The sequence below is a fragment of the Apodemus sylvaticus genome, chromosome 1, assembly GCF_947179515.1.
Source record: "Apodemus sylvaticus chromosome 1, mApoSyl1.1, whole genome shotgun sequence".
Taxonomy (NCBI): Eukaryota; Metazoa; Chordata; class Mammalia; order Rodentia; family Muridae; genus Apodemus; species Apodemus sylvaticus.
In genome coordinates this window covers 83776886-83804710 of record NC_067472.1, presented here as the reverse complement: position 1 = coordinate 83804710, position 27825 = coordinate 83776886, and the positions used below count along the sequence as shown (strand labels likewise).

The following is a 27825-nucleotide window of genomic DNA, read 5'->3' as shown; positions in this document are numbered from 1 at the left end:
CCACCCCCAGACAGGGTTTTTCTGTGTAGCCCCAATGTTTTGAAGAGGTTGTCCTTGAACTCAGGAGATCCACCTGTCTCTGTGCCTAGAGTTTGGGATTAAAGGCATGTGCCACCACACCTAGTTTGCCTCATCCTTTTGAAGGCTAGGATCACTGGCATGCGCTATCACACCAGAAATTAACTTTTTTTTCTTGTTTCAAGAACAGTAGTTTTGATGTCACTTAATTAATAGTTGGAGGGGGAGCTGGAAAAACGGCTCAGTACACTGGCTGCTCTTACAGAAGACCCAGGTTCAGTTCATTAACACCCACATGGCAGGTCACAGCTGCCTGTAATCCCAATTCCAGGGGATCTGATGCCTTCATCTGACCTATATGGGGACCAGGCACACACATGGCAGACAGATATACAATAAAAAAAGCGTTGGTCCAGGCATGGTAGCACTACCTTCAATTCCAATTCGTGGGATAAAAAGGCAGGAAGATCTCTCTGAGTTTTAGGACTACATAGTGAGAACCTGGATTGAAATAGACAGGTTTGGACTCTTAAAACTCGCATAGGCCTGAGTTTAAATATGATGTTGTCTCATATCATATTCCAAAAGTGTTACTTAACTTTTCACAGCCTCAGTTTTTCCATTTATAACATAGAAAAAATAGACTAATACCATCTATCTCCTGAGGTGAGATTTAGTGAGATGGAGGCCTGCTTTCTTATTCTATCCAGGACCACCTGCCCAGAGGTGGTACCATCTACAGTGGGTGAGGCCCTTCCACATCAATCATTACTCAAGAAAATGGCCCTCACACCAATTTTATTAAGGGTTTTTCTCAATTAAGAGTCCTTCTTCCAGGCCTGGAGAAATGGCTCAGCAGTTAACAGCACTGATTGCTCTTCAATTCTCAGCAATCACCTGGTGGCTCACGACCATCTGTAATTGGGATCTGATGCTGTCTTCTGGTGTGTCTGAAGAGTGCGGCAGCATACCCACAAACATGAAATAAATACATCTTTTTTTTTAATTTAAATTTATTTTATTTTTAGTTTTTTGGATTTTGGTTTTTTCACGACAGGGTTTCTCTGTATAGCCCTGGCTGTCCTGGATCTCACTCTGTAGACCGCTGGCCTCGAACTCAGAAATCCACCTGCCTCTGCCTCCCAAAGTGCTGGGATTACAGACGTGCGCCACCACCGCCCAGCTGAAATAAATAAATCTTAAAAAAAAAAAAAGAAAAGATTCCCTCTTCCCAAGCTGGACATGGTGGTGCATGCATTTGATCCTGGTCCTCGGGGAGGTAAAGGAGAGCAGAGCTCTGGGGATCTGAGGACAACCTGGGATACATACCAAATACCAGCAGGACTATACAACCTTCTGTCTCAAAACAGACTACTGTTTCTCAGATGCGTCTAAGTTTATGTCAAGTTAACAAAAACTAACCAGCACACCATTTTCTCTAAAATGTAGTTTTGTTCTATGATTTTTCTACAGATTTTTTTTTCTTTTTGGTTCTGTCTCTACCACATTTAAAAAATTAAGCTTGATCTCCTTGCAAATAAAGAACGGTTTTTTCCTCCCTAAGCAAGGTTCAAAAGCTCTTTAATCCTTTCCCATACTCACCTGGGCAAGGAAAGAATAGCAGTTTATTTACCTCTAGGTAAGAATAATCCCCAGAGCAAGTGACTTTAAACAAACATTTGCTGCCTCCCAATCCTGTGACTGAAGCTGCAGTGTCCTGAGTGTCATGGCTCTGGGTGTCTCAGGAGGTGCTTGGCTGGGGCTGAAAGTCCAGCTTCCAGGACTGTTCACTCACATGGCCCATGGCAGGAGGCGCTGATGTCACATGGACCCCTCAAGACACAAGGGCTTGAGCTTCTTCATGACCTGGAAGCTGGCTTTCCCAGAGGTGCAGATGTAAAAGAACCAGAAAGAAGCTGCAAGGTCCTTATGATCAAGCCTCTATCACACCCTTACAGCCTGCCCTCCTTAGGGAGGAGGCATAGCTGCAGAAGACTGCTTACCCTAAGGAAGAAGCTGCAAGCCTTGCTGGGGTCTTGTACCTCCTCACCATCCTACTTACACTAATCCAAGTTAATTAAGACTTCAAGAAAGGAAACCTGGGTCCAAGTACAAATATTTACAAGCAATGATGGACATAAGGGTAGATATGATGAAAGACACCAACAACAACTCAAAGTATCAGGTCTCGGGAACTGGAACAGATGACCTTCAATGAAAAGAGACAGAGGCTGCCTAAAGCATAAGGACAAGGAATAACCCCAAACATAAGTGCTTACCCTGCTGGAAGAGTAACTTCTCCTTTTACAATCATGAAGGAAAATCTGCTGTCTAGGTGGAGCTACTTGTGCCCATTACGGTCCCAACTCCATATGGGGCCTGAGATTGGGATCCATGAATCCAGGCTGGAACTGAGTTGTCCTAGGCTAAGCTATGTCCTACAAACTATTCTGAACATAGAAACCTAAACCACAGTATCATACAATGTAGGGGGGCATTTGGATGCCAGACCTTTAAAGGGGTGTTATTTATGTTAAGAGGCTATTAGGGTGGGTGGGTAACATCTAGACTGACTGGTGCCCTTGAAAAAGACAAGGATACTCTGAAAGGAACCAGGGACAAGTGTGCACAGAGGAGGACACTTGTGAAATGTGGCTGTCTGCGAGCTAGGAGAGGCTCCCATAGGAAACAGACCCTATGACACTTACCCTGGACTTCCAGTCTCTAGTACACTAAGCAGATCGTCTTTTTTGTTTAAGCCACCATATTCTGTGTATACTGTTATGCAGCCTAGTGAACCATGACCTCAGCTCTGTACTGGTTTGGAATGTTGATCTTTTCTGTAAGCAAGCTCCTAACATGTGCTGTAGAATGTGGCATGAAAACCAACCCAATGGGTTAAAGAGATGGCTTGGTGATGAAACACTGGCTGCTCTTCAAGAAGACCCGGGTTTAATTCCAAGTACCCAAATCTAGTTTGCAGCTGCCTGTAACTCTAGTTCCAGGGGATCCAATGCTCCCTTCTTGCCAATGTGTTACACATGCATACATGGAGGCAAAACATCCATATACATTAAAAAAAAATCTTAAAAAAAAAAGGAAAAGAATCAAGACACAAGTTCATGCTCATCCTTCCCAGAGTCAACAAGGTGAACAGGCTGGGCTCCTGAGGGCCAGCTGATGGGAGTAGTCAGAGAGCCTGTTTCTGCTGCTGTTCATCCTGAAAGGGTCCTGGTGGGCCCCAGGCCTTCTCTCTCCTCAGAATTCAGTTCCTATGGGGAGAGGCTCTCGGGGTCACTCCATGGTCTCTCTGTATCTTCTCCCTAGCTAGAAAGCACCTTCTGGATTCGTTCCCGCACTTCCTTTGGGCCCAAGGACACCATCATCTCAGCCACAGGGGGTCCTTGCTAAGAAAAGAGAGAGGAAAAAAAACCAGTCTTTTTGCCTCAAAGGGATTCATGCCTAGTTTCCATCCCTCTATCTGTAGAATACAATCACAGGCTAGTCCCAACCCAAAGTCTGCAACCTAGGGGCAGAGAGTGCCCGTCTTTATTGTATTTTCTTTATCTAGGGTTATTTTTGTTGTTTTTATTTTTTGCAGTGCTGGGGATCATCCCTAGAGCTCACAAATGCTAGGCAGATGCTTCGGCACTAAGCCACAACCCACCGTTACTGGGTTTCCTCCACATAGCTGGTTCCCCTGGCCTGCTTTTCTGCCCTTAGTATTCTCAGTGATCTCCATGGAGGCGGGAATCATCACAGTACCTACGCATGTGAGATGCTCAGTTGGTGAATGCGGGAATGATAGTGTTTCATTGGTTTATTATTCCCTGGAGTGGCCTCAGTGCCACACTGTGGAGCATCAGCTGGAAGGGTCATGAGGGGCTGGAGACAACAGTTCACTATGTCCCATCTCACCAGCTGTCCACTGAGGGCCATCCGGAGGAGCTTCATCACGCTGCTGTGCTTGGTGCCTTCCAGACCTTCTGACAGCTTCTTCAGTTCTCTGTTCACCACATCCTGAGTTAGGCTTAAACCAGGTCTTTCTAAAAGCCTAAAAGAGAGCCAGTTTGAGTCAGGCATGAAGGTACACATCTTTAATCCCAGAACTCAGGAGGCAGAGGCAGAAGAATCTGAGTCTGAGGTTAGCCTGGTCTACAGAGTGAGTGCCAGGGCTGCACAGAGAAACCCTGACTTGGCAGTGGGTTGATCCAGGGTAGGAGAGGAAGCTTCAGAAGACTGGGGTTTTTTTGGTTTTTCGAGACAGGGTTTCTCCGTGTAGCCCTGTCCCAGAACTCACTCTGTAGACCAGGCTGGCCTCGAATTCAGAAATCTGCCTGTCTCTGCCTCCCAAGTGCTGGGATTAAAGGCGTGCATCATCACCGCCTGGCCAGAAGATCCAAAGCACCAACAGTTTACTGAGGGTAGGGAACTTTACTACATCAATCTATTACAGGCAAAGAGTGATGGAACCACATATATAGGTGACTAAGGCAAGTATTAAGATGCAGGTCATTCAAAGGACACCAAAAAGCCAGTGAGATGGCTCAGTGGGTAAGAAAGCTTGCCACCAAGCCTGATGAATTGAGCTCAATCCACAAGGCCAACAATGTGGAGGGAGAACTAATTCCTCCCAAGTTGTCCTGACTTTTACACTCATGAGCCATGGTATGTGCCCTTCCCATGCACACAGAGTAAATAAATGTCAAAAATAAAAACAAGAACTATAGTAAGAGAATTTATTAACTGCCATGTAGTCCCTATGCATCACCAATAATATAGAGGCAATAATAGCACCTGTACTGCATAAGGAGGTGACAGAGCTAAACTATTACCAGCACTAAGTAAAGCCCTAAACTCACAGTAAATGCTCAAAGATATTGGATACAATGTTTCAATAAAAACTTAAGCTTAGCTAGCATGTACTGGACCCAAAGGCTCACAGACAATGCAAAAGAACCTAAAATGAAAACTTAGAATACAGAATGCAAGAATAGATAATTCCTGAGGAATTCCTTGAAATAGCTTCAAGATTTGTCAAGGAGAGGGTAGCACAGAGGAATAGAAATAAAACAACCTGAAACACCAGCTCCAGGAACAGCTCCACCATCAACACCCTAGGCAGAGACTCTTTCTCCACAAACAGAAACAAGAAGGGTCACCAGGCATAATGGCACATGCCTTTGGTCCCAGCACTCAGGAGGCAAAGGCTGGAGGATCTCTGTGAGTTCAAGGCCAGTCTGGTCTACAAAGTGAGTTCCCAGACAGCCAGAGCTACACAGAGAAATCCTGCCTCAAAAAACAAAAACAAAAACCAACCAAACAAACAAAAACTACAAAGGATCTAAACTCCACAGGCCAGCAATCACCCTCATATTCCTTAAAGCCAAGCTAAGACCTGTTCCCAAAAGCACATTTGAGTTTTGAGCAGTCCTCAACTAGTGAGAACTGGAGTTACAAACCATCCACCGCTATTGGGGTACCTTTTTTTATATTGCGTGAAGGTTGTTTGTATATTCAATTGTTGATTATTCCTATGGCACATCACAGGCCTCATATTTTGTAAACATTCACCTTCCTTCCTTTCTTATTGGCTTTAATGAAGAGCCAACAGCCGGGCAGGAAGTGGAAGGCGGGACTTCTCAGCAGAGAGAGGGTCTCTGGGAGAAGAAATGAGAGGTGGGCAAAGTCAGAGATTTGCCAGTGGGACATAGAGAGGAACAGCCATACTGGGATGAGAGGGAAGTAAAGAACTAGCCACCTGGTGGGACATGGGCTAGAATAATAGTTGGGATAACTCAGATGACCTGGCTGAGAATCTACCCAGCTATATACCTAAATTTTAATAAAGATTAGTAAGTCTCTGTGTCAGTATTTAACCACTGGTGAGTATTAGGAAGTCCTGCTATACATCCCTAGCTCTGACAGAGGTGGTGGGTGGGTGGTGGGTGCAGTACTTCTACTGCAGCTTCCCGGGTCCCTTAAGAGTGTATCCAAAGTGGGAAGGGTTGGGTGGGAAAACAGGGGGAGGGAAGGGGGCTGATGGGACTTTCGGGGAATGGGGGTCCAGAAAAGGGGAAATCATTTGAAATGTAAATAAAAAATATATCAAGCCGGGCGGTGGTGGTGCACGCCTGTAATCCCAGCATTTGGGAGGCAGAGGCAGGCGGATTTCTGAGTTCGAGACCAGCCTGGTCTACAGAGTGAGTTCCAGGACAGCCAGGGCTACACAGAGAAACCCTGTCTCAAAAAACAAACCAAAACAATAAAAAATATATCAATAAAAAAAAATTAAAAAAAAAAAAAAAGAGTGTATCCAAGAGGCTAGAGAGATGCCTTAGCAGTTACAATCACTTACTACTTCTAGAGTACCCAAGTTTGGTTCTCAGCACCTATGTCAGGTGGCTTATAACTGCCTATAACTTCAATTACGAGGAGTCAATGGCCTCTTCTGGGCTCTATATGCATACACACACACACACACACACACACACACGAGAGATAGAGAGAGAGAGAGAGAGAGAGAGAGAGAGAACAAACAAACCAAAAATTCCACCACTTTTAAAATAACAGGACAGAGGTGCTATACCAATGTTTCAATTGCAGAAACCCTGCTCCTGAGAGGCTGAGTGGCAGGCAGCCCTGTGAGGTAGTAGTGGCTTAGGAAGTAGTCTTATAAGTAATTTGAAGAAACAGCCTCTCAGTGTGCACACCTTTCCTTAACAACTGCCAGACTTCAGCAGCTGAGCAAGCGAGGACAAAGCCCAGGAGTCTCCTACCGCCTCAGACTCAGCTGGCACTTGTCTGTAGACCACCCCCAGCCCCCAGCTTCAAATCTGTTGTTTACAGAAGTTTGTGGTATTTTTATTATAGAAGCCCTCCTGGACAAAGTCAATCATTTACTGGGCATAGGATCTTTGCTATTTATAAAATCAAGGACATAAAATACTAAAAACACAAAATGCAATATAGGAGGAATATGGACACTCTCCAATATCACTGCATTCAGAGAAGGAGGCTGCCAAGGAACAGGACCAGCCCCAGGCAGCTGCTAATGGCAGCCCCAGACACGTCAGAGCTGGCTGAAAGCTTGGCTAGGGGACAAAAGGGACTTCTAGTGGTTTGGTGGCTTCTAGGCATTTGGGTGTCAGCTTTCCTGACTTGAGTGGGAGTCCCAGTCTCTAAAATCTAACCCAAGACAAAGATGAGAGCTAAGACACTGTCTTGGTGAGCTGGAATAAATAGCTGGAGAGATGGTTCAGCCGTGAAGAGCATATATTGCTCTTTCAGAGGACACTGGGTGGCTCAATTTATCTCTAGTCTCCATGGGTACTCACGTGTATATATTCACATACATTAAAAAAAAAATAGCTGGATATGGTAGCACACCTTTAATCCCAGTACTTAGATAGCAGAAGCAGGCAGATCTCTGAGTTTCTATACAGTGAGTTCTAGACCAGTCAAAACTACACAGTGAGACCCTGTCTCAAACAATAAGCAAACAAGAAAGAATTAAAGACCCTACTATGGAATGTCCCAAATTACTGACAATATTAGCTCTTTGGTTCTGATTGGGGGATGGACTTGCAAACGTGCTTAGTTATCCATGCAAGTTTATTCAGTGCAGTTATTTCTAAAAGCAAAATATGAAAATATGGAAGCAACTCTAATGTACATAAATAAGTAAATTCTGTTTGAAGCGGTGTTACAGAAAAGTAAGCCATAAAAAGCAATAAGGAGCCTTTCAAGGAGTGGACAGCTCTGGGTATACTGTTGGGTGCAGTAGTCCACACTTGCAGTGTCAGCTTCTCAAAAAGATGAAGGAACAAACAAACTCATTTGAGCTTGGTTTGGGACTAGCCTGAGCAGCGTACAGAACCTATGTCCTTTTTTGGGGGTGGGTGGGGGTGGAGAGTGGGGGGGGGAAGAAGTTCTGTGTAGCTCTGGCTATCCTTGAACTCGTGTTGTAAACAAGGCTGGCCTCAAACTTACAAAGATGGAAGGATCTCTGTATCCTGAGTGCTGGGATTAAATGTGTGTACCACCACTGCCTGGCTCAGAAATTATCTCTTAAAAGAAAAAGACAAAAAGTGGAAAAATCATCTAAAATTATGATACACAGGAATACATGTAGGCAAAATACTCATACACATAAAGTAAAACTAAACAAGTATTTAAAAAATTAAACAAAAAATTCTGTTACTCCTACAGTAAGCCAGGTCCTCTCTTCCTTATACACAGCTGAGGAGAGGGAGCTCAGGGGGCAGAGCCACCTGGCCTTAGGGTTGCTGTCCTTAACTGAGATGCCAGTGAGAGAGCAGGGTTTTTTGGCTTGCCATAGTTCTGTGATGGGGACCAAGAGCCAATGTGTAGTGGAGAGAAGCCAGGACAAAGAATGAGAAGGGTGAGTCAAACCCTTAACCAGGTATGTGTGCACTTACCCCAGCAAGCGTTTGGCAATCACATCCACCTTTTCCGAGATGGCGCCCAGCTCTGCTCGATGGACAGCAGGGCGGGTCCATAAGTAGGAGTACACTGGGGAGACCAGATCCTGCAGACGGCTGATGTGACCCTGGGTAGAGAGGCAGTCACCACATGCACCCTGAGGACTTGGAAACCCTGGAAGGGGTTAAGGAGAACCTAAACCACACCTGTCTCAGCAGAAGGATCCGCTCCATATATGCAGGGTCCAGAATACCCCTGTCTTGCAGTTCGCTCCCAAATGCCTCCTTCACCAGGCCCTGCAACTTCTGCACCAACTGGGACCTCTGGGTCTCACTGCTTACCAGCCGGCGGAGGTGCAGCCTAAGGGTGAAGAAAGGGGATGCCCTGGTACTGATACCCCAGGACTATGCCAAACCTCTTCCCTCAGGACAGTGTAGAGATTTTAAGAATGTCACATCTATAAAACTCATAGGTAAAAACAGCTTTCTTTATATGTGTAAAAGGAACGGACTTGATGGAGGTCACAGCCAGCATGAGTCTAGGCAGACATGGTTTGGTTTCAGTGTTTTATTTTTCTGAGATGAGGTCTCCCTGTATATCCCTAGCTGGCCTAGAACTCACTTTGTAGACCTAGCTGGCCTCACACTCAGGGATCCACCTGCCCCTGCACTCCTAGGGCTAGGATCAAAGGTGTGTGATACCATACCAGGCATTTTCAGTGTTTTAAAAATAGTAGCTGACTTTGCCTGTTACTTCTGAGGTGTTAGAGAGAAAACCAAGGGCCTCATGCATTCTAGTACTGAGCTACACCCAGCCAAGAAGCTATTCTAATCCAGGAGATTGCAGTAGTGAACCTTCTGCTCTCCCTGTGGAAAGAGCAGCTCTGGGTGCACCAATCCCTGACCAGCTTTAACTGGCTGGAGCAGGCTGAATCCATGTTGCTGCCTCAGACTCCACAGTCCTCCAGCTGTTCTGTCCTTCCTCCTTGGTGTCTTGCCAGACTCTCTTCCCACACTATCACCTGACCTCCACAGGCACCTGAGTTTACACAAAAGAATCCAGGAATGTGCTTTCTGACCTCATTTGGATTATGAAGTACTTATACGAAAGGAGAGGTCAAAAAAATCTATCCCTCCGATTTGGAACAGGAGTTGTTTCAATGAAGCACTCGGTTTCAAAGCTGGGGCTTTCCTGTCAATTCAAATTATCTCTTTTCTGGAATCCTCCCCAACTTTCTTCTGAACAGTAAACCTCCAAAAGTCCAACCCTCATACCAAGCCTTGTTATCTTCAGTCCCCAGGCCATCCTTTGCCTCTTCCTGACAGGACTGGAAGGGCCATAGAGAGTCATGGCAGTGCAGATGCAGGGATTACTCTAAGTCCTATGGCTCCTTGTCTGTGTTACAGAGGAAAGTCAAGTAATCAAAGTGGTAAATAGCTCACGGGCTTGGGACTGGATAGTCCCGAGTCCAAAGCCACCTGCCGGAAAGCTAGGGGGCCTCAGACAGAGTAGTATAAGAGGCCTCTGGCAGAGTGGTAGTGAAGATTAACCGTGGGACTATATTCAAAGTACTGAGCCAGAGCCTGGAAGGCACACATTCAAGGGTCGCAGAATTCTGAGGCTCCTTGCATGTCACAGGATGGAAGACAAGACACTATGGGAAGCTATCGGGAATGCAGGCTGGCAAAAAACAATTTAAAACCTTTTGCTTTTTTTTTTTTTTTTTTTTTGGTTTTTTTTTTGGATTTGGTTTTTTCGAGACAGGGTTTCTCTGTATAGCCCTGGCTGTCCTGGAACTCACTCTGTAGACCAGGCTGGCCTCGAACTCAGAAATCTGCCTGCCTCTGCCTCCCAGAGTGCTGGGATTACAGGCATGCACCACCACCGCCCGGCTTTTTGCTTTGTTTTTAATGTTTGAGACAGATTCTATGTAATTAGGCTGGCCTAGAACTCATCTTCCCATAGCCCCTTGAGTGAGTGATGGAATTATAAGCATGTGTAATTTGGCTGGAAAAGTGATTTGAGTATTATAGAAAACATATGGATACAGTACAGAAACTGTGCGATCTCCTTAGCAGCAAGGCCAGGCAGTAAGAATGAAAAAAACAACCCAGGAGACTCTCCTGGTCATGCTGAATTAATACACTACAAGTCCAACGCTGGGACAAGGTCATGCTAAATGAATCAGTCACTATTCCCATGTTCATGTACTACCAGTATGATTTACTGCTGTTGCTGGGACACTAATATACCTACTAATATGTTTACTGTATCTCTGAAGTAAGCATGGAGGTGGCTTGATGACAGAACACCTGAGGATAATTCAGCTCGGCCAGAATCTTTCTTTTTTGCTGACTCCTGGTTTGTAGGAAGGTATCACAAATTAACTCTCTAGCCTGACTCCATTTCCTTTTGAAATAGTACTTTAATGGAATAAAAAAGGTAGCTATATTGTATCTGACATGCTAGACTGCATTCGCTCTTGCTGGCCCCATGCAAGCCTCACTGCTCACTGTGTAAATCTGCTAGTCATTTAAATTCTATCTTGGACCATATAGGTAACTTATTGCAAAGTTACACAACTGATAAAGTCACATCCTTAAAATAACTGCAGTTAAATTGGTTGGCACACTTCTGTAATTTGAGCAATTGGGAGGTGGAGGCAGGAGGATCAAGAATTTAAGGTCATCAATTGGCTACATAGTGAGTTTGGGGCCACTATATAACCCAAGCTGGCCTAGAGTTTACAATTCTCCCATCTCGACATCCCAAGTGCTGAGATTACAGGTATGCACTATATTGCTTGGCTCTCACTTACCTGTTGAATTCTGGGAGCTTCTCTAGGTCCAGCAGGGCTGAGTGGCAGGTGATCCGAGTCAGGTCAAACTGTGCAATCAGCTCCGGCAGGGTCCTGCCCATTTGGTTCTCTGCAAGTCAGGCCCACTTGGCTGCTCAGCCCCCTTCCTCATCTACGTATTTCTGATCTTCCTGCTATCTTTCTTTCTGCATTGCCCAGGCTGGCCTGTCGATTTTGATCCTTCTGCCTCTGTTTCCCAAATTGCTGAGATATAAGTATTGGCTACATTTCCCTGCCTTCACACACAAAAGACAGCAACTGAGGAAGCTGCAGGCTTCCCACTATATTTGGACCACAGCCACAAGAGCAGTGTGCCACTGTCTGGCTACTTCAGAGCTTCTCATCTGCCGGGCTGCTGAATAGAGCTGACATCAGTGTACCCTACATACTTCCTCCTTAATGCCACAGTGGAACCTCAATGATGGAAGCGGCTGTTTTTCTGTTTCATCTGAGATAGGAATTTGTTATTTACATAGTCCAGCCTGACCTCGAACTAGTAATCCTCTTGCTTTAGCTTTTCTAGTGTTGGGATTCAAAGTGTGTAGCTGCTTCTTTTTTAACTGTTTTCCCCTTATTTCTTTTTTCTTTTCTTTTTTTTTTTTTTGTTGGTTTTTTGAATTTGGGTTTTTCAAGACAGGGTTTCTCTGTATAGCCCTGGCTGTCCTGGAACTCACTCTGTAGACCAGGCTGGCCTCGAACTCAGAAATCCACCTGCCTCTGCCTCCCAGGGCACTGTGATTACAGGCATGCACCACCACCACCTGGCTTTTCCCCTTGTTTCTTGTGTGTGTGTGTGTGTGTGTGTGTGTGTGTGTGTGTGTGTGCATCCAAGGGCATGGAGTCCATAGGAGGGTGTTGGATCTTGCTTGCCATTGGAGTTACAGGCATCTGTCAGCCATCTGATGTGGGTGCTGGGAACAGAACTCAGAAAAACTAGCAAGAGCTTTTAACTATTGGGCCATCTCTCCAAAGCCTGGAAGCAGCTTCTTTATGAGCAGCAGTTCTCTTTGGTGCAGTCAGGAGGTACTGTGGTCAGCCACAGGCCTCAAGAACTATATCCTTTAATAAGGATGAGACTCTGGCAAGTTACGCAAAGTCCCTGAGCCTCAGATCACCTTAGAAACTAGGATTATCAACTTATTGCCAGGGTTTCAGAAATCCTTGCCACAGAAAGTCATCCTATCTGATACTTGTATTCTAAACCTGAAATAAGCTAGATTCACGGTAACATCAGTAATACTGTGAGAGCACATACTTGTATAATTACAGTAATCATGAGGTCAGCTTTTGTTCCTTATATTTACAAGCTCACTGGCTCCTAAGTAACCCTACAGGGCATACCCTTAGCCCTATCATATGGACAAGACTAATGAGACTTCTGGTCACTGAGGGCAAGGACAGTGCCTACTCTTAGCCCCACTCCAACGACAAAGCAGTGAGGGACACCGTTGTCTAGCTCAAGAAACACTATTGACTAGAACAATGAACTTGTCCAAGATCATGTGACTGATAGGTGGCACTGCTTTGACAAGCAGCTCTGCCTGCATCATAGCTCGAGTTTAGCCACCATGACCACTCTGCTGCATATGTACCTGCAAACCCCGAGCCACAGTTGGTGATGATGTCGAGCAAGGCTTCTGGCAGAAAACCGGTGACAGCAAAATGTTCCAGGAAAATGTCCCCTTGCCTCTTAGACAGCTTGCTGCCATCCCTGTTGAGGAGCAGGGGCAGATGAGCGAAGCGAGGTGGCTGCCAGCCCAGGGCCTGGTAGAGGAGCAAGTGCTTGGAGGTGGAGACCAGCCACTCAGAGCCCCGCAGCACATGGCTGATGCCCATGTGGTGGTCATCTACCACACAGGCTAGGTGGTAGGTGGGAAAGCCATCACTTTTCAGGATTACTGGGTCCCCCTCCACACTGGCCACTTCATGCTGAGTCCAGCCATACACCAGGTCCTGGAAGGCTGGTACTGCCTCCTCTAGACGGAAGCGGATAGCAGGCTTGGGGTCTATGGCCAGTTTCTGGGTCACCTGTGCCTGGCTCAGGTTCCGGCACCGATTGTCATACCTGTTGGGAGATAAAACAGCAGAGTAGCTAAGAGAACCATCAGTGAACAGAAGCTCATGTCTCTCAAGTTCTGGATTTTACTTGCAGTGCTAAAGATTTTACTCAAGGCAATGGGAATGCTGGTAAGCACTCTACCAACTGAACTATAACCCCAACCTTTGGTTTCCGATACCTTATCCCCTAGGGCAACTCATTAACCTCCGGAAGGGGCTTCTTCTGTCTAGACTAGGTTTAAAAATAAAGTTGTGTGAGACAACACAGTGTGTTGACTTATTAATCACTGTCTCTTTTCCCTTGCTAAGGAGAGCATGGGAAATGCTTAGACTAAGAGTAGAATTTCAATGAGTACAATCTTGCCATCTTGTGACCTGGTACCAGTGATCAGTCCAGGTAAGAATGTAAATGACACTTGGTGGATAAGGAAAGGCTAAGGTGCTGGGAAAGATATTACTTTCCAATGAGGTTAAGACAGACCTGTAAGGGGAGAGCCCTCTTTTATACTTCCCAGGAGCACTCCGGATGCCATCCTCTGAGAAGCTGTGTTGAAACTGTTAACCGCACAGCAGGCAGGGTAATAGTCAGAGAGGTTGCCACAGAGCCCTGACATCTCAAGGCTGCTCCTCTTAGCCTGGAGTCATCCACCTCCACATTTCCATAAGATTCGAAGATAAGGTTTGTGTGGCTCATGTCCTCCCTACTCAAAGTGGGTGCATATAGGCCCTTCAGAACCAGCTTCACTTGGGAACTCATAAGAAACTCAGACCCAGACTCTAAGACATGCCAAGCCAGAATCTATAGGGGCCAGATAACTTGTACACTAGAGAAAAGATTGAGAGCTGTTGTGGTTTTTAACATTTTTAAAATATTCATTTATTTATTATGTATACAAGGTTCTGCCTGTACAGCAAGGAGAGCCAGATCTCATTATAAACGGTGATGAGCCACCATGCGGGTGCTGGGAATTGAACTCAGGACTTCTAGAAGAACAGCCAGTACTCTTAACCACTAAGCCATCTCTCCAGCCCTGTTTTCACTTTTTAACTTATTTTAGCTCTTACTTCTTTCCTTCTTTGGTTGATCACTTCTTCAATTTTTTTTTTTTTTTTAGACAGGGTTTCTCTGTGTAGCCCTGGCTGTCCTGGAACTCACTCTGTAGACCAGGCTGTCCTCGAACTCAGAAATCCACCTGCCTCTGCCTCCCAAGTGCTGGGATTACAGGCGTGCGCCACCACCGCCCGGCATCAAAAATTTTTATTAAAAATTATGTGTATATAATTTTGTGCTTATGTATATATAAACACAGTACCTGGGGAGGTCAGAGCCAATGGATGGCCCTGGAGCTGGAGTTACAGGCACCGTGAGCTGCCTAATGTGGTACTGAAAACTAAATTCTGGTCTTGTGCAAAAGCAGTATGAGTTCCTAACTCCTAAGTCAACTAACTCTCCAGTTCCCTAGTTTGCCACCTAAAAAAAAAGTTTTAGCCAAATGTGGTGGTGCATACTTTTAATGCTAGCACTCGGGAGGCGGAGGCAGAGGCTTGTGACTCTCTGAATTCAAGGATAGCCTAGTCTACAGAGCTAGTACCATGATAGAGCAACATAGGGGAACCATGTATTGAAAAACAAAAAATAGAAAGCAGCAAAGAAAGAAACAAGAGGTTCTTTAAACATATTATTATTATTGTGTGTGCATGATGTGCGTGTGCCATAGTGCACGTGTGCAAGTCAGAGAGCGGCATATGGAGTCGGCTCTCTCCTTGCACCTTCACATGGGTCCTGCAGCTGGAACTCAGGTCTCCAGGCCTACGTAGTAAGCAATCTCACTTGGTGAGCCACTGGCCTTTGTCAATTTTAACTTTTAAAATATATATCCAAAAGTGTCCTAAAAAAACACAAATGTGAAACTTGCATTTAAACTACCACGCTCATCACAACTCCCCCCTTTAGGACAAAGTATAAAAGGCATAAAGATTAAGTAATTCATAGTATTTCCATATACAATTTTCTGTTTTTTTTTTTTTTAAAGATCTCACAAAGCCCAGAAAGGCTTCAAAGCCTCAAGGTAGCTAAGGATGACTTTGAACTCCAGATCATCGTCCTACCTTTGCCTCCTGAATGCTGGGATTACGGGCAATGTCACCATGCTATACCATAAATGCAATTATAGGATAGAAAAAATTATGGGTTGATATGGAAACTCCCCCAAGACAGGAGGTGTGTAGTATATTGCAACTACCATGACTGGAAAAGGTAAGAGTAATCCCCCTTTGTCAGCATAGGCACTAAATATGCTACCTAGTACCAACTACCTCTTGAGAGAAGCAATGGGTGGCCAAAGGGAGGGTGAGGAGACGTGTTTCTATGTATTTTTCAGTAGTTTAAGTATTGAATACGAAGCTAATAAGTTAGCTCAGTAGGGTGCCTCCTGCCGAGACTAATAATCTGAGTTCCATCTGCAGAGGGAGAACACCAAACTCATGAAAGCTGTCCTTTGACCCATACACGCTGGGGCATGTGCTGCCCTTCACAAAATAAGTTTAAAAATGTAAAAAGAAATGTAAATATTTTTTAAAGGTTCTATTTCTTTTTTTTTTTTTTTAAGATTTATTTATTTATTATGTGTGAGTACACTGTAGCTGTCTTCAGATACTCCAGAAGAGGGCATCAGATCTCATTATGGATGGTTGTGAGCCACCATGTGGTTGCTAGGATTTGAACTCTGGACCTTTGCAAGAGCAGTCAGTGCTCTTAACTGCTGAGCCATCTCTCCAGCCCCCAAATATAAATATTAAACATAAATTTGGGGAGGGGTTGTTGTTTTTTGAGACATGATCACACTATGTAGCTACTACTGGCCTGAAACTTGCTTTGTAGATCAGGCTAGCTTGAACTCACAGATACCTGCTGACCTCTGCCTTCTGAGTGCTGGGACTAAAGACATCTGCCACCATACTCAGCAATTCTTTTAATTTTGAGGATGTGTATGTGGGGTGTGTGTATATGAGTACATGTGCTTATAGAGGCCAGAAGAATCAGATTCCTCGGAATCGCAGTTATAGGTGGTTATGAACTGTTTCATGTGGGTACTAGGAACTGAGCTTGGGTCCTCTGCTAGGTCAGTAAGCATTTGGGGGAATGGGAGCAGCGTGGGGGAGGGGGAAAGAAAGGGTCTCTTATAAAGCCCAGGCTGTCCTGGAACTCCTTATGTAGCTAGCTTACAACTCAGAGATCTTTTTGTACCTCTGCCTCTAAGTACCAGGATTAAAGGTATGCACCACCATATACAGCCCAGTAAGTATTCTTAATTACTAAGCACTTTCTCTAGCCCAAAATTTTTATAAATTATATAGTTATTAATATTACAGATAATATTGCCTGAGGTGCAGTTTAGTCAGCAGCTTCCCCTATGCCCTAAAGACTGTGATCCTGCCTCTTGGTAGTTATGTTCTACAACATCTGTCCTTAAAGTATGAACTGAACTTAAACTGACTCCTTCTTCTTCTTCTTCTTCTTTTTTTTTTTTTTTTTGGCTTTTTTTGAGACAGGGTTTCTCTGTGTAGCCCTGGCTGTCCTGGAACTCACTCTGTAAACCAGGCTGGCCTCGAACTCAGAAATCCGCCTGCCTCTGCCTGCCAAGTGCTGGGATTAAAGGCGTGTGCCATCACCATCCTGCGACTTCTTTTTAAGGAACAAAACACAAATGGTAAGATGGCATCTCCAGTTAGGTGTATTCAATTGCCAGGTTGTGGACTGTCCTATGCAGAGACCTGTGTGGTTTGGAGATACAGTAGAGTTAGAAGAATGTTTGCCTAGCAAGCACCAGGCTATTTGTTCAATCTCAAGCACTCCCAAAAAGAAAAAAAGAGAGGTTGGGGATTTGGCTCACAGGTAGAGAGCACTTGCCTAACAAGCACAAGGCCCCTGGGCTCAGTCCTCAGCTCTGGGGAAAGAGGGGAGGCGGAGGGGAAGGGAGGGGAGGGGAGGGAACCAGAGCCTCTAGGGAGAAGAGAGAAGGGAATCTGCCTCAGGCAAAACTCAAGAGACCTGCAGGCCTGACTTCACCCCAGCTGAAGCTTTGAAAGATACTCAGAACCAAGGAACCCTGCTAAGCCCTGCACAGATGCCTGACCTGCAGAAACAGAGAAGAAACAAACACCAACGTGGGGGGCAACCAGTGTGAGCTGGGGTTCTCACCGGGGTGTCTGACGGCTCCTCAGTGCTTCCTTCTTCAGGAGCTCCAGCCGACGTGGGGAACAGAAACAGGGATAGGCAGCTCCAGACTTCAGCAATGCTTCTGTGGCTTGGGCATACAGAGCCAGCCGCTGTGACTGGTGGTAGGGCCCTACAGGACCACCCCGGCGGGGACTTTCATCAGGTGGGATGCCTGGAACACAGGTGGAAAACTGAAGTCACAAAGGAACACCAGAAATGCACACAATGATCTTTTTTTTTTCTTTCAGCTATTCATCTAAGTGCTTTACAGACACACTGAGCCTTTTGCTTTGTTTGAATTTTTTTTTCTGATACAGGGTTACTCTGTAACCCTCTGTGTGGTCCTGACTGCAGTGGAACTCAATCTGTAGACCAGGCTGTCCTCACACCCACAGAGATCTGCCTGCCTCTGCCTCTTGCATGCTGGCATTAGAGGTGTATACCATCACCACCCCTAGCTATACACTGAAGTTCTTTACAAAAAAAAAAAAAAAAAAAGCTTTTTAAATTGTTTTTGGGGAGAGGGTGTAGTTGGCAGGAGGACAAAAAAATAAAATGCAAAAAGCCAAAAATAAAGGGAATTTATACTTGTCTGTATAAAGATATCCACCAAGGCAAACACAAACCAGAGCCACAGCAGCTGGGCTCAGATAGGTCCTTCCTAGTCTCAAAGGTTCTTAGACCAAAAACAAACAAACAAACAACCAACAAACAAAACCTTTGCAAGTCCTACAGTAGCACCAGGAACTCCTGAGGTATTTTAGTAAAATAGAGCTATTGAATTTCAAAAGCTTAAGAGAGGCCTCTATCCACTTAGACTGGGTAATATCACAGTTTTATAACACAGAATCAAATGAGCATGCATTTTACACACACACACACACACACACACACACACGCACACGCACACGCACACGCACACGCACACGCGCACGCGCACGCGCGCACACACACACACACACACACGTGAAAACACACAGGAGCTATGGAGGAATGGTTTTACTATGTTTCGTGATGGGTTTGGGGAATCCCCATGGGTTCTAGAAGTATGCATGACCAGTAGGTGTTGTATCACTGGTGACAAACCCAGGGAAGGGTAGTGTGGAAGGGGTGCTGGCCCCATGTTCTACTGCACACTAACACATCAGATACTTTCTGGGGAATCAAGGCAGAGTGCTGAGTTCCTCCTTAGGAACCTCAGTCCTCTCTCCATAGCCCCATGGGAGCCTCGGCTTGCTCTGGGGACAGAGTAACATTTCTGCCCTTCCCCATAGAACCCTATCACTCACAACCCATAGCATGCCGAGCAGAGTACAGTCTATGATGCAGATTCCCTTAGTGGCCTTAACCCTGCCTGGCTAGGCCCATTTATATCAATTTAGAGTGCCATGACCCGAATCTCTTCACCAATATAGGAGTCTCTCCTCTTCCAGCAGAGAGGGGGCCAATTTGAAAGGAAGAGTCATGAGGAGGGGGTCTCAGTGTCTCTGTCTCTCTCTGCTGGTCTCTATCTAGGAAGGGGCCATCAGGCCAGGGCAGGGCAGCCTATAGTTAAGGGTAGGTAGGTGGAGAAAGCAGGTGCACAAGGAAGGGTATGAATGGGCTGGAGCTGAACTAGAGCAGGCAGCAGGGTGACCAGGGAACAAGAGACATAGGGGTGGCCAGAGAGGATGCTGGTGGCTGGTCTCACAACCTCAGTAACAGCAAGAGGGAGCAGGGACTGGCCCAACCATTGGGGAGATTCCTGAGAGATCTGTTCACATATAATCTAGATTTTAGTAGTGATCTAGAGACACAGATCTTGTCTCTCACAGATCTCTTGTAGCTACCCCATGCTCTAAAACTTCACACCAGGGCAGGGCCAGGTCTTTGCATAACTCAGCCTTTTTAAGTCTTAGTTTTTTTCTCTGGAAATGGAGCTAATATCCCTTTATGCAGAATGACTATGGAAACAAATGCAATGGTGTTTATATGTTTATACAATATTGAGCCTGAATGTAAACAGTCTCAATAAAGCTATATATTACACCTAAGAACTTACAGGCTCGTGTTATACCTAATTTCTAGCTTCCTGACTCATGTGGGAGAAAAAAATATCAACACTTCCAGTAGAGAGCAGGGGCTGGAGGGACACAAGGCCTGCAGAAGGGGACCTCTGCAAGGAGCTTCCACTGAAGTAGGATAACAACACAGAATATCTACTAACATTTAATGCTAGCACACATACATCCCAGCAGATGGCCACACAGGGGCCAGCTCTGAGATCTTGTGCAATTCACTTCATAAAATAAGATGCAAACAGTAACTGTGTCATAAAAGGGCATATTGCCTGGCACCTGCTTTGTGCACAATACATTCTGGCTATAATTACTGCTAACATAACTTAGCTATCTGTCTCACAGTGCCTTCATTTCTTCATTTGTAAAAACGAAGGGAAGGTGGGGTAGCTGACATGGTGTTTCATACTGCTAACAGCTGAAATAAGAAGCTGCCTGAAGTTCAAGACTAGTCTGTGCTATACAGCAAAATCCTGTGCTCGAAACAAGACCAGAACAGAAACCACATGTACATATTGGGCCCAGAAAGATGGCTTGGTAGTTAGGAGTATTTACTGCTCTTGCAGAGAACATAGGTTTGGTTTCCAGATCCTACATAGAAATTCATGACCACCTATAACTCTAGTTTCAGGGAATCCAATATCCTCTTCTGGCCTGAACAGGCTCCTGCACACATGTGGTAGACATAAAGTCATACACACATTAAACAAACGAACCTAAAACACACCCATACTTCCACATTCACAACCTCACCAGAACTAGCAAGGCTGAATGAGGTAAATTTAGGGATTTTTTAAAAGATCTCTGTCTTCTTTAAATTTCATTCTCAAAAAATTTTCACATATGTATATATTATTATACTTCCCTTCAACTCTTTCTTATCTCCCTCCCATTTCTATTAATAAGTCCTCATCCCACTAGGATCTTTTCCAGATTTAGGATTTGGTTTTATTTTGTGGCTCATTTGGCTTAATCAGGGTCCTCTGTGTCAGCAACAGACAGCATCTTAGTAACTTTTCTATTGTTGTGATATTATACGATGAGCAGGTGCTGCAGGCCGTTTCTACAACAGAGTTGCAGTGGATGCTCAAGGAGGGCAGGGCCAGCAGTCTAGCTCACCTCTGCATGTGCCTCGCACAGTACCTGCTGCAGGAGGCCCCACCAAGGCCCCCCGCCACTCATTTTACTGAGTGAATTCACTGCCCTCCCATCTTGTCATTTTGCTTTCTTGCAGTCTTTGGGCCATACTAGCCTCCTTATTGTTATTGTCTGACCCCCCTCCAGCATAGCTGTAGCCATTTTATTCCATGCCTGCCAGCTATTTCACATCATAGCTGTAATATGCCTGTCAGTCATTGAGAAGTGACTTAGCTCAGAGCAAGGACTTGCTGACCACATTCCCTGTTATGTTCTTTATGAGGTTTGCTAATCTTAAGAAATTCTACAAAGCTTTATGTAGTACCCATCAAATCAAAGGCCAATATGAACTGTTATGTCTAAAATGGTTTGAGTAAATACTGCACAACATTTCCTGCACCTGCATATGAACTCACTGTGATTTTTTGTTTTTTTCCTTTATAAGCTGACAGAGAAAGGTATCTGTTGTCATAGTTCAGATAATTCTGAATTATGTCCCTGGTCTAACCAGTATTAGGGTGTGTTCAATAGGCCATCCCGGTCTGTCTGAGATGGGTGTTTTTGTAGTTTGTGGAGTGACTCCTAGACCATAGCACTTGTCCTTCCTCACCCAGCCCTACGTCTCTGCTACAGAACTTTTGCATCTGGTTCCCACTCTACTTCCAGAGCCAGAGTTAGCTGCTTACTTCAAGACTCTGTGCCCAGAGAAAGACCTCAAAAAGAAGAGCACCGCTTTCTCAGCTTTCCAACCTGTTCTTCTTTCTCTATAACTTTGAAGGTGCACATGCATGTCTGTGTAGAGTCAGAGGTCAATATTGGGTGTCTTCCTTAAGGGCATCCCACTTTTTTTTTTTTTAAGATTTGAAACAATCTGTTTCTTAGTGCATGACTGCTTTTCCTGCATGGACATATGTGCATCATGTGCACGTAGTACTCATAGAGGCTAGAAAAGGGTGATGGAACCCAGGAGAGTAACTGTTCTTAACCACTAGACACCTCTTACTACCCATCTTCTCACTGAACCTGAGGAACCTTGGCTTACTGGCTAGAACCCTGGGTCAGTGAACCCCAAAGGTATTTGATCGTAATTAAGGCTTTGCACTTGCACAACAAGCACTTTCCCCAACAAACCATCTTCCCAGCTCTTTCTCAATAATTTGTATCACAACTTAATATCAGGTTAAGAACAAATTACAGGGCTGGGATACTTGCTTAATATGCACAGGCCCAGAGTTAGAGTCCAGTACTGTTTAAAATTATTCTGGGGATGTGTAGTGCAGTGCTAATACTTGCAATCCTAGCATTTTCAAGGCTGAGGCAAGCAGCTAGATCAAAGTGGTATTATTGAATAAATAAATTCCTTTGGTTAATGAACCTCAACTAAATACATCTATAATAAAATTTCTCCAATAAAAGCTAGGGTTGCTGCTTCTCAGGAACTTAGAGCCTAGTGAATAATCCCCTGAGCTGGGAATATACGTCTTTAAAAAAGTCTTGGCATTTTCCCTAGGGGACTGACTTTCTCACCTGTCTTAGGAGTTTAGGATGATCCAGGAGACTCCTAGTTATATTTAGGATTAACTCATACACAAGAAGATCAACTCCTGAGACTGCACTGATTTTGTTTGACCCATAAGTATGTGATTTTAAAATAAAATAAATACAAGCCTGGGTTTAACAATGAGCAGTATGTTGGGATCAAACAAATGAAACTTATCCTAAGTGCTACCATTTTGTTTTCAGACTCTTTTGATCAATTTGAAGGTAAAATTAAGTTCAAGTTTCCTCCTTATTCTTCTTTTGTTCTCCAAAACATTATGATTGTTTTTAACCATAAAAGAACCATAAATGATTCTGACTGATGAAAAACTGTGACTATAACGTGGCACAAATGTTTGTGGTTTTTGAGCTTTAAAACTGCAACATTCTGGTTTGGAGGTGCAGTTTACTCCTGTGTCCCTGATCTGTTGGTATCGCCCTGAGTACAATACATTTTGTCATCTGCTTACAACCTTACTGAGATGGACATTTGAACACGCAGTCGGCTCCCAAGTCTGTGCTGTTGTCTCCAACTGGTCAGTTTTTGCTACCTAATTCAAATAAAGGTCTTGCTTTGCTGGATTCTTGTGCCTGCTTTGGTTGTTTTGGAGTTTTGGACCCTAACAGTAATTTCAAAATCAGCCATCAAGGTGGTTCAAAAAGCAAACTCTTGCTGCAAATCCTGATGATGGGAGTTCAATGCCTAGAATCCACCTTGTAGGAGAAAAACAACTCTTTAAAGTGGTCTTCTGATGGCCACATAAGTGCACACACACAAATAAGTCAGTGTAAACAAAATATAGATTAAAAAACAGTTAGGGAGAAGACAAAGAAGGTATGTTTTAAAAAAGAGAGAGTCTAGCTGGGTATGCTGCCTTCCAACATGTCAACTTTAACCCCAGCACTCAGGAGGCAGAGAGAGATGAATTGCTGTGAATTAGAGGCCAGCCTGATCTACATAGTAAGTTCCAGGACAGTCAGGGCTACAAAGATAGACCCCATATCAATAAAGAAACAAACAAACAAACACTTCAGCTTTCTGGTTCTTCTTGGAACTATAAAGCTGGACATGTGTGGTCACAATCCCATGGGAACAGGAACTGGCCTAGTCACTCATTTTCAACGAACTTGTTTCCTGCCTGGCCTATGCAGGGAATGGACTTAAGTGAGATAAGAACAGGAATCTCACAACAGCCTTAGAGCTTTAGGGAGCCTTGGCATTTTTACAGGGAGCACTTGATACCCCAGACTGTGTAAGATATCTATTTTCCCAGGAATTATCATTCTCCACCTCGAACCCTCAGAGAAGATCCACAGCCTCCTTTTCTGCCTCCTGTTCCTCCCCAGAGACTCCTTCCTTGCCAGCCTCACCTGCCCACTCCAGCATGTCCTCAATGTTTTCTGCTGCCCCTGGTACCAGGCGGCTCTGATCGGTGTCCTCCAGCCTCAGAATGAAGCTCCCTTGGTGCTTCTTGGCAAAGATGTAGTTGTAGAGGGCAGTACGGAGGCCACCCAGGTGCAAGAAGCCTGGCAGAAGAGAACAGGTCAGACAGGACAAGGAAAGGGACTAGATCATAGGCCTCAGCTGAAGTGCAAAGAAGAATGTCCCAACAAAATTTTAAGACCAAGAAATGGCTGTGCTTATCCTATATCTCTGGTTGGCACCCAGACAGACTGTCACTGAAAAGGACACAGGGGTATGGAGAGATGGCCCATTGGTTACAAGCATGGCTCCTCTTCCAGAAGACCAGGTTCAGTACCCAGCATCATAACCATCTATAACTCCAGTTCCAAAGGATCCAACACCATCTTTTGACCTCAGCAGGTACAACACATAGGTATGGTGCACATACACAAGTTACTCATACATATAAAATAAAATTGAAAAATCTGTTTTTGTTGTTGTTTTTGTTTTTTGAGACAGGGTTTCTCTGTGAAGTCTTGGCATACCCTAGAACTCACTTTGTGTGTTGTGGACCAGGCTGGCCTCAAACTCATATTGATCTGCCTGCCTCTGCCTCCCTAATGCTTGGGATTCCTAGTGCTGGGATTAAAAGTATGCACCACCACCTGGCTCAAAATAAATACATCTTTTTTTTTTTTTTTGGAAACAGGGAAACCCCTGTCCGTGTAGCCTTGGCTGTCCTGGAATGTGCTCTGTAGATCAGGCTGGCCTGAAACTCAGATCTGCCTGCCTCTGCTTCCTGAGAGCTGGGATTAAAGGTGTGGAACACCATGGCCCGGCAAAATAAATAAATCTTAATAACAACAAAAGAAAAAGGACAGGCTAGCTGACTCCACAGTCCTCCTCAGGATTGAAGAACTCCCAGGAGTCAGGTTTAGGCTCTTGTCATCACATAAGAACTCGCAGTGCTTCCTGAGTCCCGTAATCCCTTGAGTCTGACATGTGCCTCAAGGCTAATTTTCACCAGAAGGAGAAATAGCATTTTCTGTTTGAAATTTATTCAGAGTACAGATCACACAAGCATTTAAGTTACATAAATTTAATGATGTATTCTAGGGGGAAAGTAGGGCTAATCACATGTTAGTAACACAATTATATCCTGTAAAAAAATCATATTTTGCATATATACTCTACATATGATACTTAGCTACAATAATGCAATTTAAATTTTTCCTACGTGAGATTTTTACCTTAAGTGCTAGTTATAAGTAATCATAATTAAAAGCAACATTTGATTTCGCTGTGTTTCCCTTCACTGGAGTTTAATCTCCAAAGTGTTACTACAGACTAAAAGTCCATTATCTCCCCTTTCCTCTATTTCTTTAGTCCACCCCAGGGTCCTGGATCTCCATAATTAGGCCATTTACATTCATAATAACCTCATCTGCATTTCCAGGTACCCAAAGCAGCACAGGACAGGAAATGTTTTTCTGGGTACCAGGCTGACCTGGCTCAACACTAATTCTATGTGAAACTGTCAGCAAATTATTGCAAACCCACAAAATGAGTGTTCTCAGTGGAACTGAGTCTTAGGAAATTCAAGACAGAAAATATCAGAAATCAAAAACACCCCTCACATCATTGACAACTGGATTCAAATTCCATCTCCAGGGAGAGGGTAAATGGCTCCAGTCTCCGCTGTATAAGCAGGACGACTTGACAGGTAGATCCCTGTAGCTCACTTGACAGGTAGATCCCTGTAGCTCACTGCCTTCAGTAAATCAGTTGAGGATCAGGTTCAGTGACTTTCTCATAACCACAAGACACACACATACACCACATATGAAACTAAATAATAATAATAATAATAATTGTGCCTATTACTAAGAAGTTGCTGCCAGGCAGTGGTGGTGCATGCTTTTAATCCCAGCACTTGGGAGACAGAGACAGGCAGATTTCTGAGTTCAGGGCAGCCTGGTCTACAGAGTGAGTTCCAGGACAGCCAGGGCTACAGAGAGAGAGAGAGAGAGAGACCCTGTCTGGAAAAAGCAAAACAAAACAAACTAACAAACAAACAAAAAACCAAAGAAGTTACTAACCTTTGGAAATTTATTTAGCTTTCACAAGTTTCAACTTACTGATCTGTTTTTGTTTTTTTGAGACAGGGTCTCTCTGCATAGTCCTGGCTGTCCTGGAACTCACTCTGTATACCAACCAGGCTGGCCTCGAAATCCGCCTGCCTCTGCCTTCCAAGTGCTGGGATTAAAGGTGTGCGCCACCACCGCCTGGCTACTTACTGTTCTGTTAGTGGACTTAAAAACAAAAATCAGGCTGGACCTGGTGGACTGAACCTTTAATCTCACCACTCTAGAGACAGAGGCAGGAGGATCTGTGTGAGTTTGCGGCAACAGCTTGGACAAGACAGAAAGTTCCAGACCAGCCAGGATACAGTAAGGCGCTGTTTCAATAACAACAACAACAACAACAACAAAACCCTAGATCCTTCTTAATAATGAGGTTGCTAGGATACCTAAAATTGACCAAAGTAGAACTTCAAGCTGGATCTGATGATTCATACCTGTGACTCCAAAACCTGGGAGGCAGAGACAGGAGGATTGCTGCACATTCAACGCCAGCATGGTCTTCATAGACCAATCAGGGTAATACAGAAAACTCCAAATTAAAAACAAAACACAAACCCAAGAGTGCAAACCTTCAATTAATTTTAGCTATCACAGTGATCTACACTGCTTGTCAACTCTTTCCCATTTGGGCTTTTTCTGCCAGTCAGCAAAGAAATAAAAATAGTAATTATAGTAAAGGCTACTGCACATAGCAGATCTTGCTAAGTGGCTCTGCTGCACTGGCTCAAAACCATCAGACAGGTGCTATTATTAGCCCTACTTGACAAATCACAAAATTGGGACATAAACAGGGCAAGTAATTTTGCCAAAGCTACACATCTAAGAATTGGCGAAGACAAAAATAGAGGTGCAGAAAATGCCAGGTCTTGGATCCCTGCATAAGTGCTTTTTCAAACAAGGTGAGCATCCAGTGGTAAACAGAGAAATTGTGTGAGTCAAGGTTTAGATACTCGAAGCTATTTTATGTCACTGAGACTAGCAAAAAGAAAGACGATTTTGTTCTCACGGTTTTGAGACACTCATTTTTCTCCTAGTAGTTTCATTTATATTAGTCTTAAATACAGAATCACAACAGTTAATTATGAACCCGGGCTTCGACCACATATTGAAGTTCCACAATCTATATTGCCTGCCCAGAAGTAATGCATTTTTCCTGTGCTGCTGGGACTCTCAGAAATATCTTTTCCTGCTGACCTTGGACTTAGAATGAAAGGCTGCTCAGTATGAATAGGGCAGAAGGTGGCTTGAGCTAAAGGTTGGAAACTTGTGGGGAGGAGATAATAGAATTTCTAGCAAGATGTTCACTGGGACTGTTTTCTTTTGGCTTGCTAAGCTGCCTGCAAACCCAGGCTTTTGTGCGTGCCGTTTCCCCTTAGGTTTCAAGCGCGTATTGTTGACACCTGGTTCTTAAATGTTACCTCTTCAGCAACACCTTCTGCCTATGAAGGGCACCCTATGCCGCTTCATTTCCAAAATGACACATATGACTCTAGGATTTGTCGGTTTCTTCAAAGCAGGAACCCTAACTTTTCAATGACCACTGCATTATAGCTCATATAGTCTATACGCTCTGCACACTGAGTGTATTAAGAACTCAGACAAAACAACAAACTTCTAGCAAGCTCCATCACTTCAATTCCTAGTCCTCTATCTCCGTCTCTGTAAAATGGGGTCGCGCAGACAACCCCGGAAGGGACTGTTTCTGGAACTTTCGGGGGCGGGAAGGTGGGCTGCGGCGCGCGGCGTCACGTCCGTCAGGATTACCTGTGGGGCTTGGAGCGAAGCGCACTCGCACCGTGGCCCCGGGATCTGGGCCCAGACTGGCCTCGCGCCGACCCACGCGGTGCCCGAGGGCCACCACGTGTGGCTCGGCCAGCAGAAGCCTCTTGAGGAGCGCCGCCATGTGGAATAGAAACACACACGTGGGCTTCTTCGCGCGTCACTTC

General features: G+C 44.6%; 1 protein-coding gene across 1 annotated transcript; it reads right to left on the bottom strand.

Moving 5' to 3' along the window:
* Positions 1-1023: 1023 nt before the first annotated feature.
* Positions 1024-27814, bottom strand: Ears2 (glutamyl-tRNA synthetase 2, mitochondrial). The gene is made up of 9 exons (XM_052199874.1): positions 27644-27814; positions 23702-23857; positions 17580-17769; positions 12913-13385; positions 11282-11390; positions 8670-8823; positions 8460-8590; positions 3937-4072; positions 1024-3425 (listed from the first exon to the last, which is right to left on the bottom strand). The coding sequence occupies exons 1-9, from the start codon at positions 27780-27782 to the stop codon at positions 3342-3344; spliced, it is 1572 nt and encodes a 523-aa protein (XP_052055834.1). The 5' UTR covers positions 27783-27814; the 3' UTR covers positions 1024-3341.
* Positions 27815-27825: the final 11 nt, after the last annotated feature.

Excerpts from the sequence above, each read along its gene's own strand:
- Ears2 (XM_052199874.1), bottom strand. The coding sequence starts at position 27,782 with ATGGCGGCGCTCCTCAAGAGGCTTCTGCTGGCCGAGCCACACGTGGTG. Across the intron at positions 23,858-27,643 it reads CTTCGCTCCAAGCCCCACAG|GCTTCTTGCACCTGGGTGGC; the intron begins GTAATCCTGACG and ends CTCTTCTGCCAG. Across the intron at positions 4,073-8,459 it reads ATTGCCAAACGCTTGCTGGG|GCTTTTAGAAAGACCTGGTT; the intron begins GTAAGTGCACAC and ends GCTCTCTTTTAG.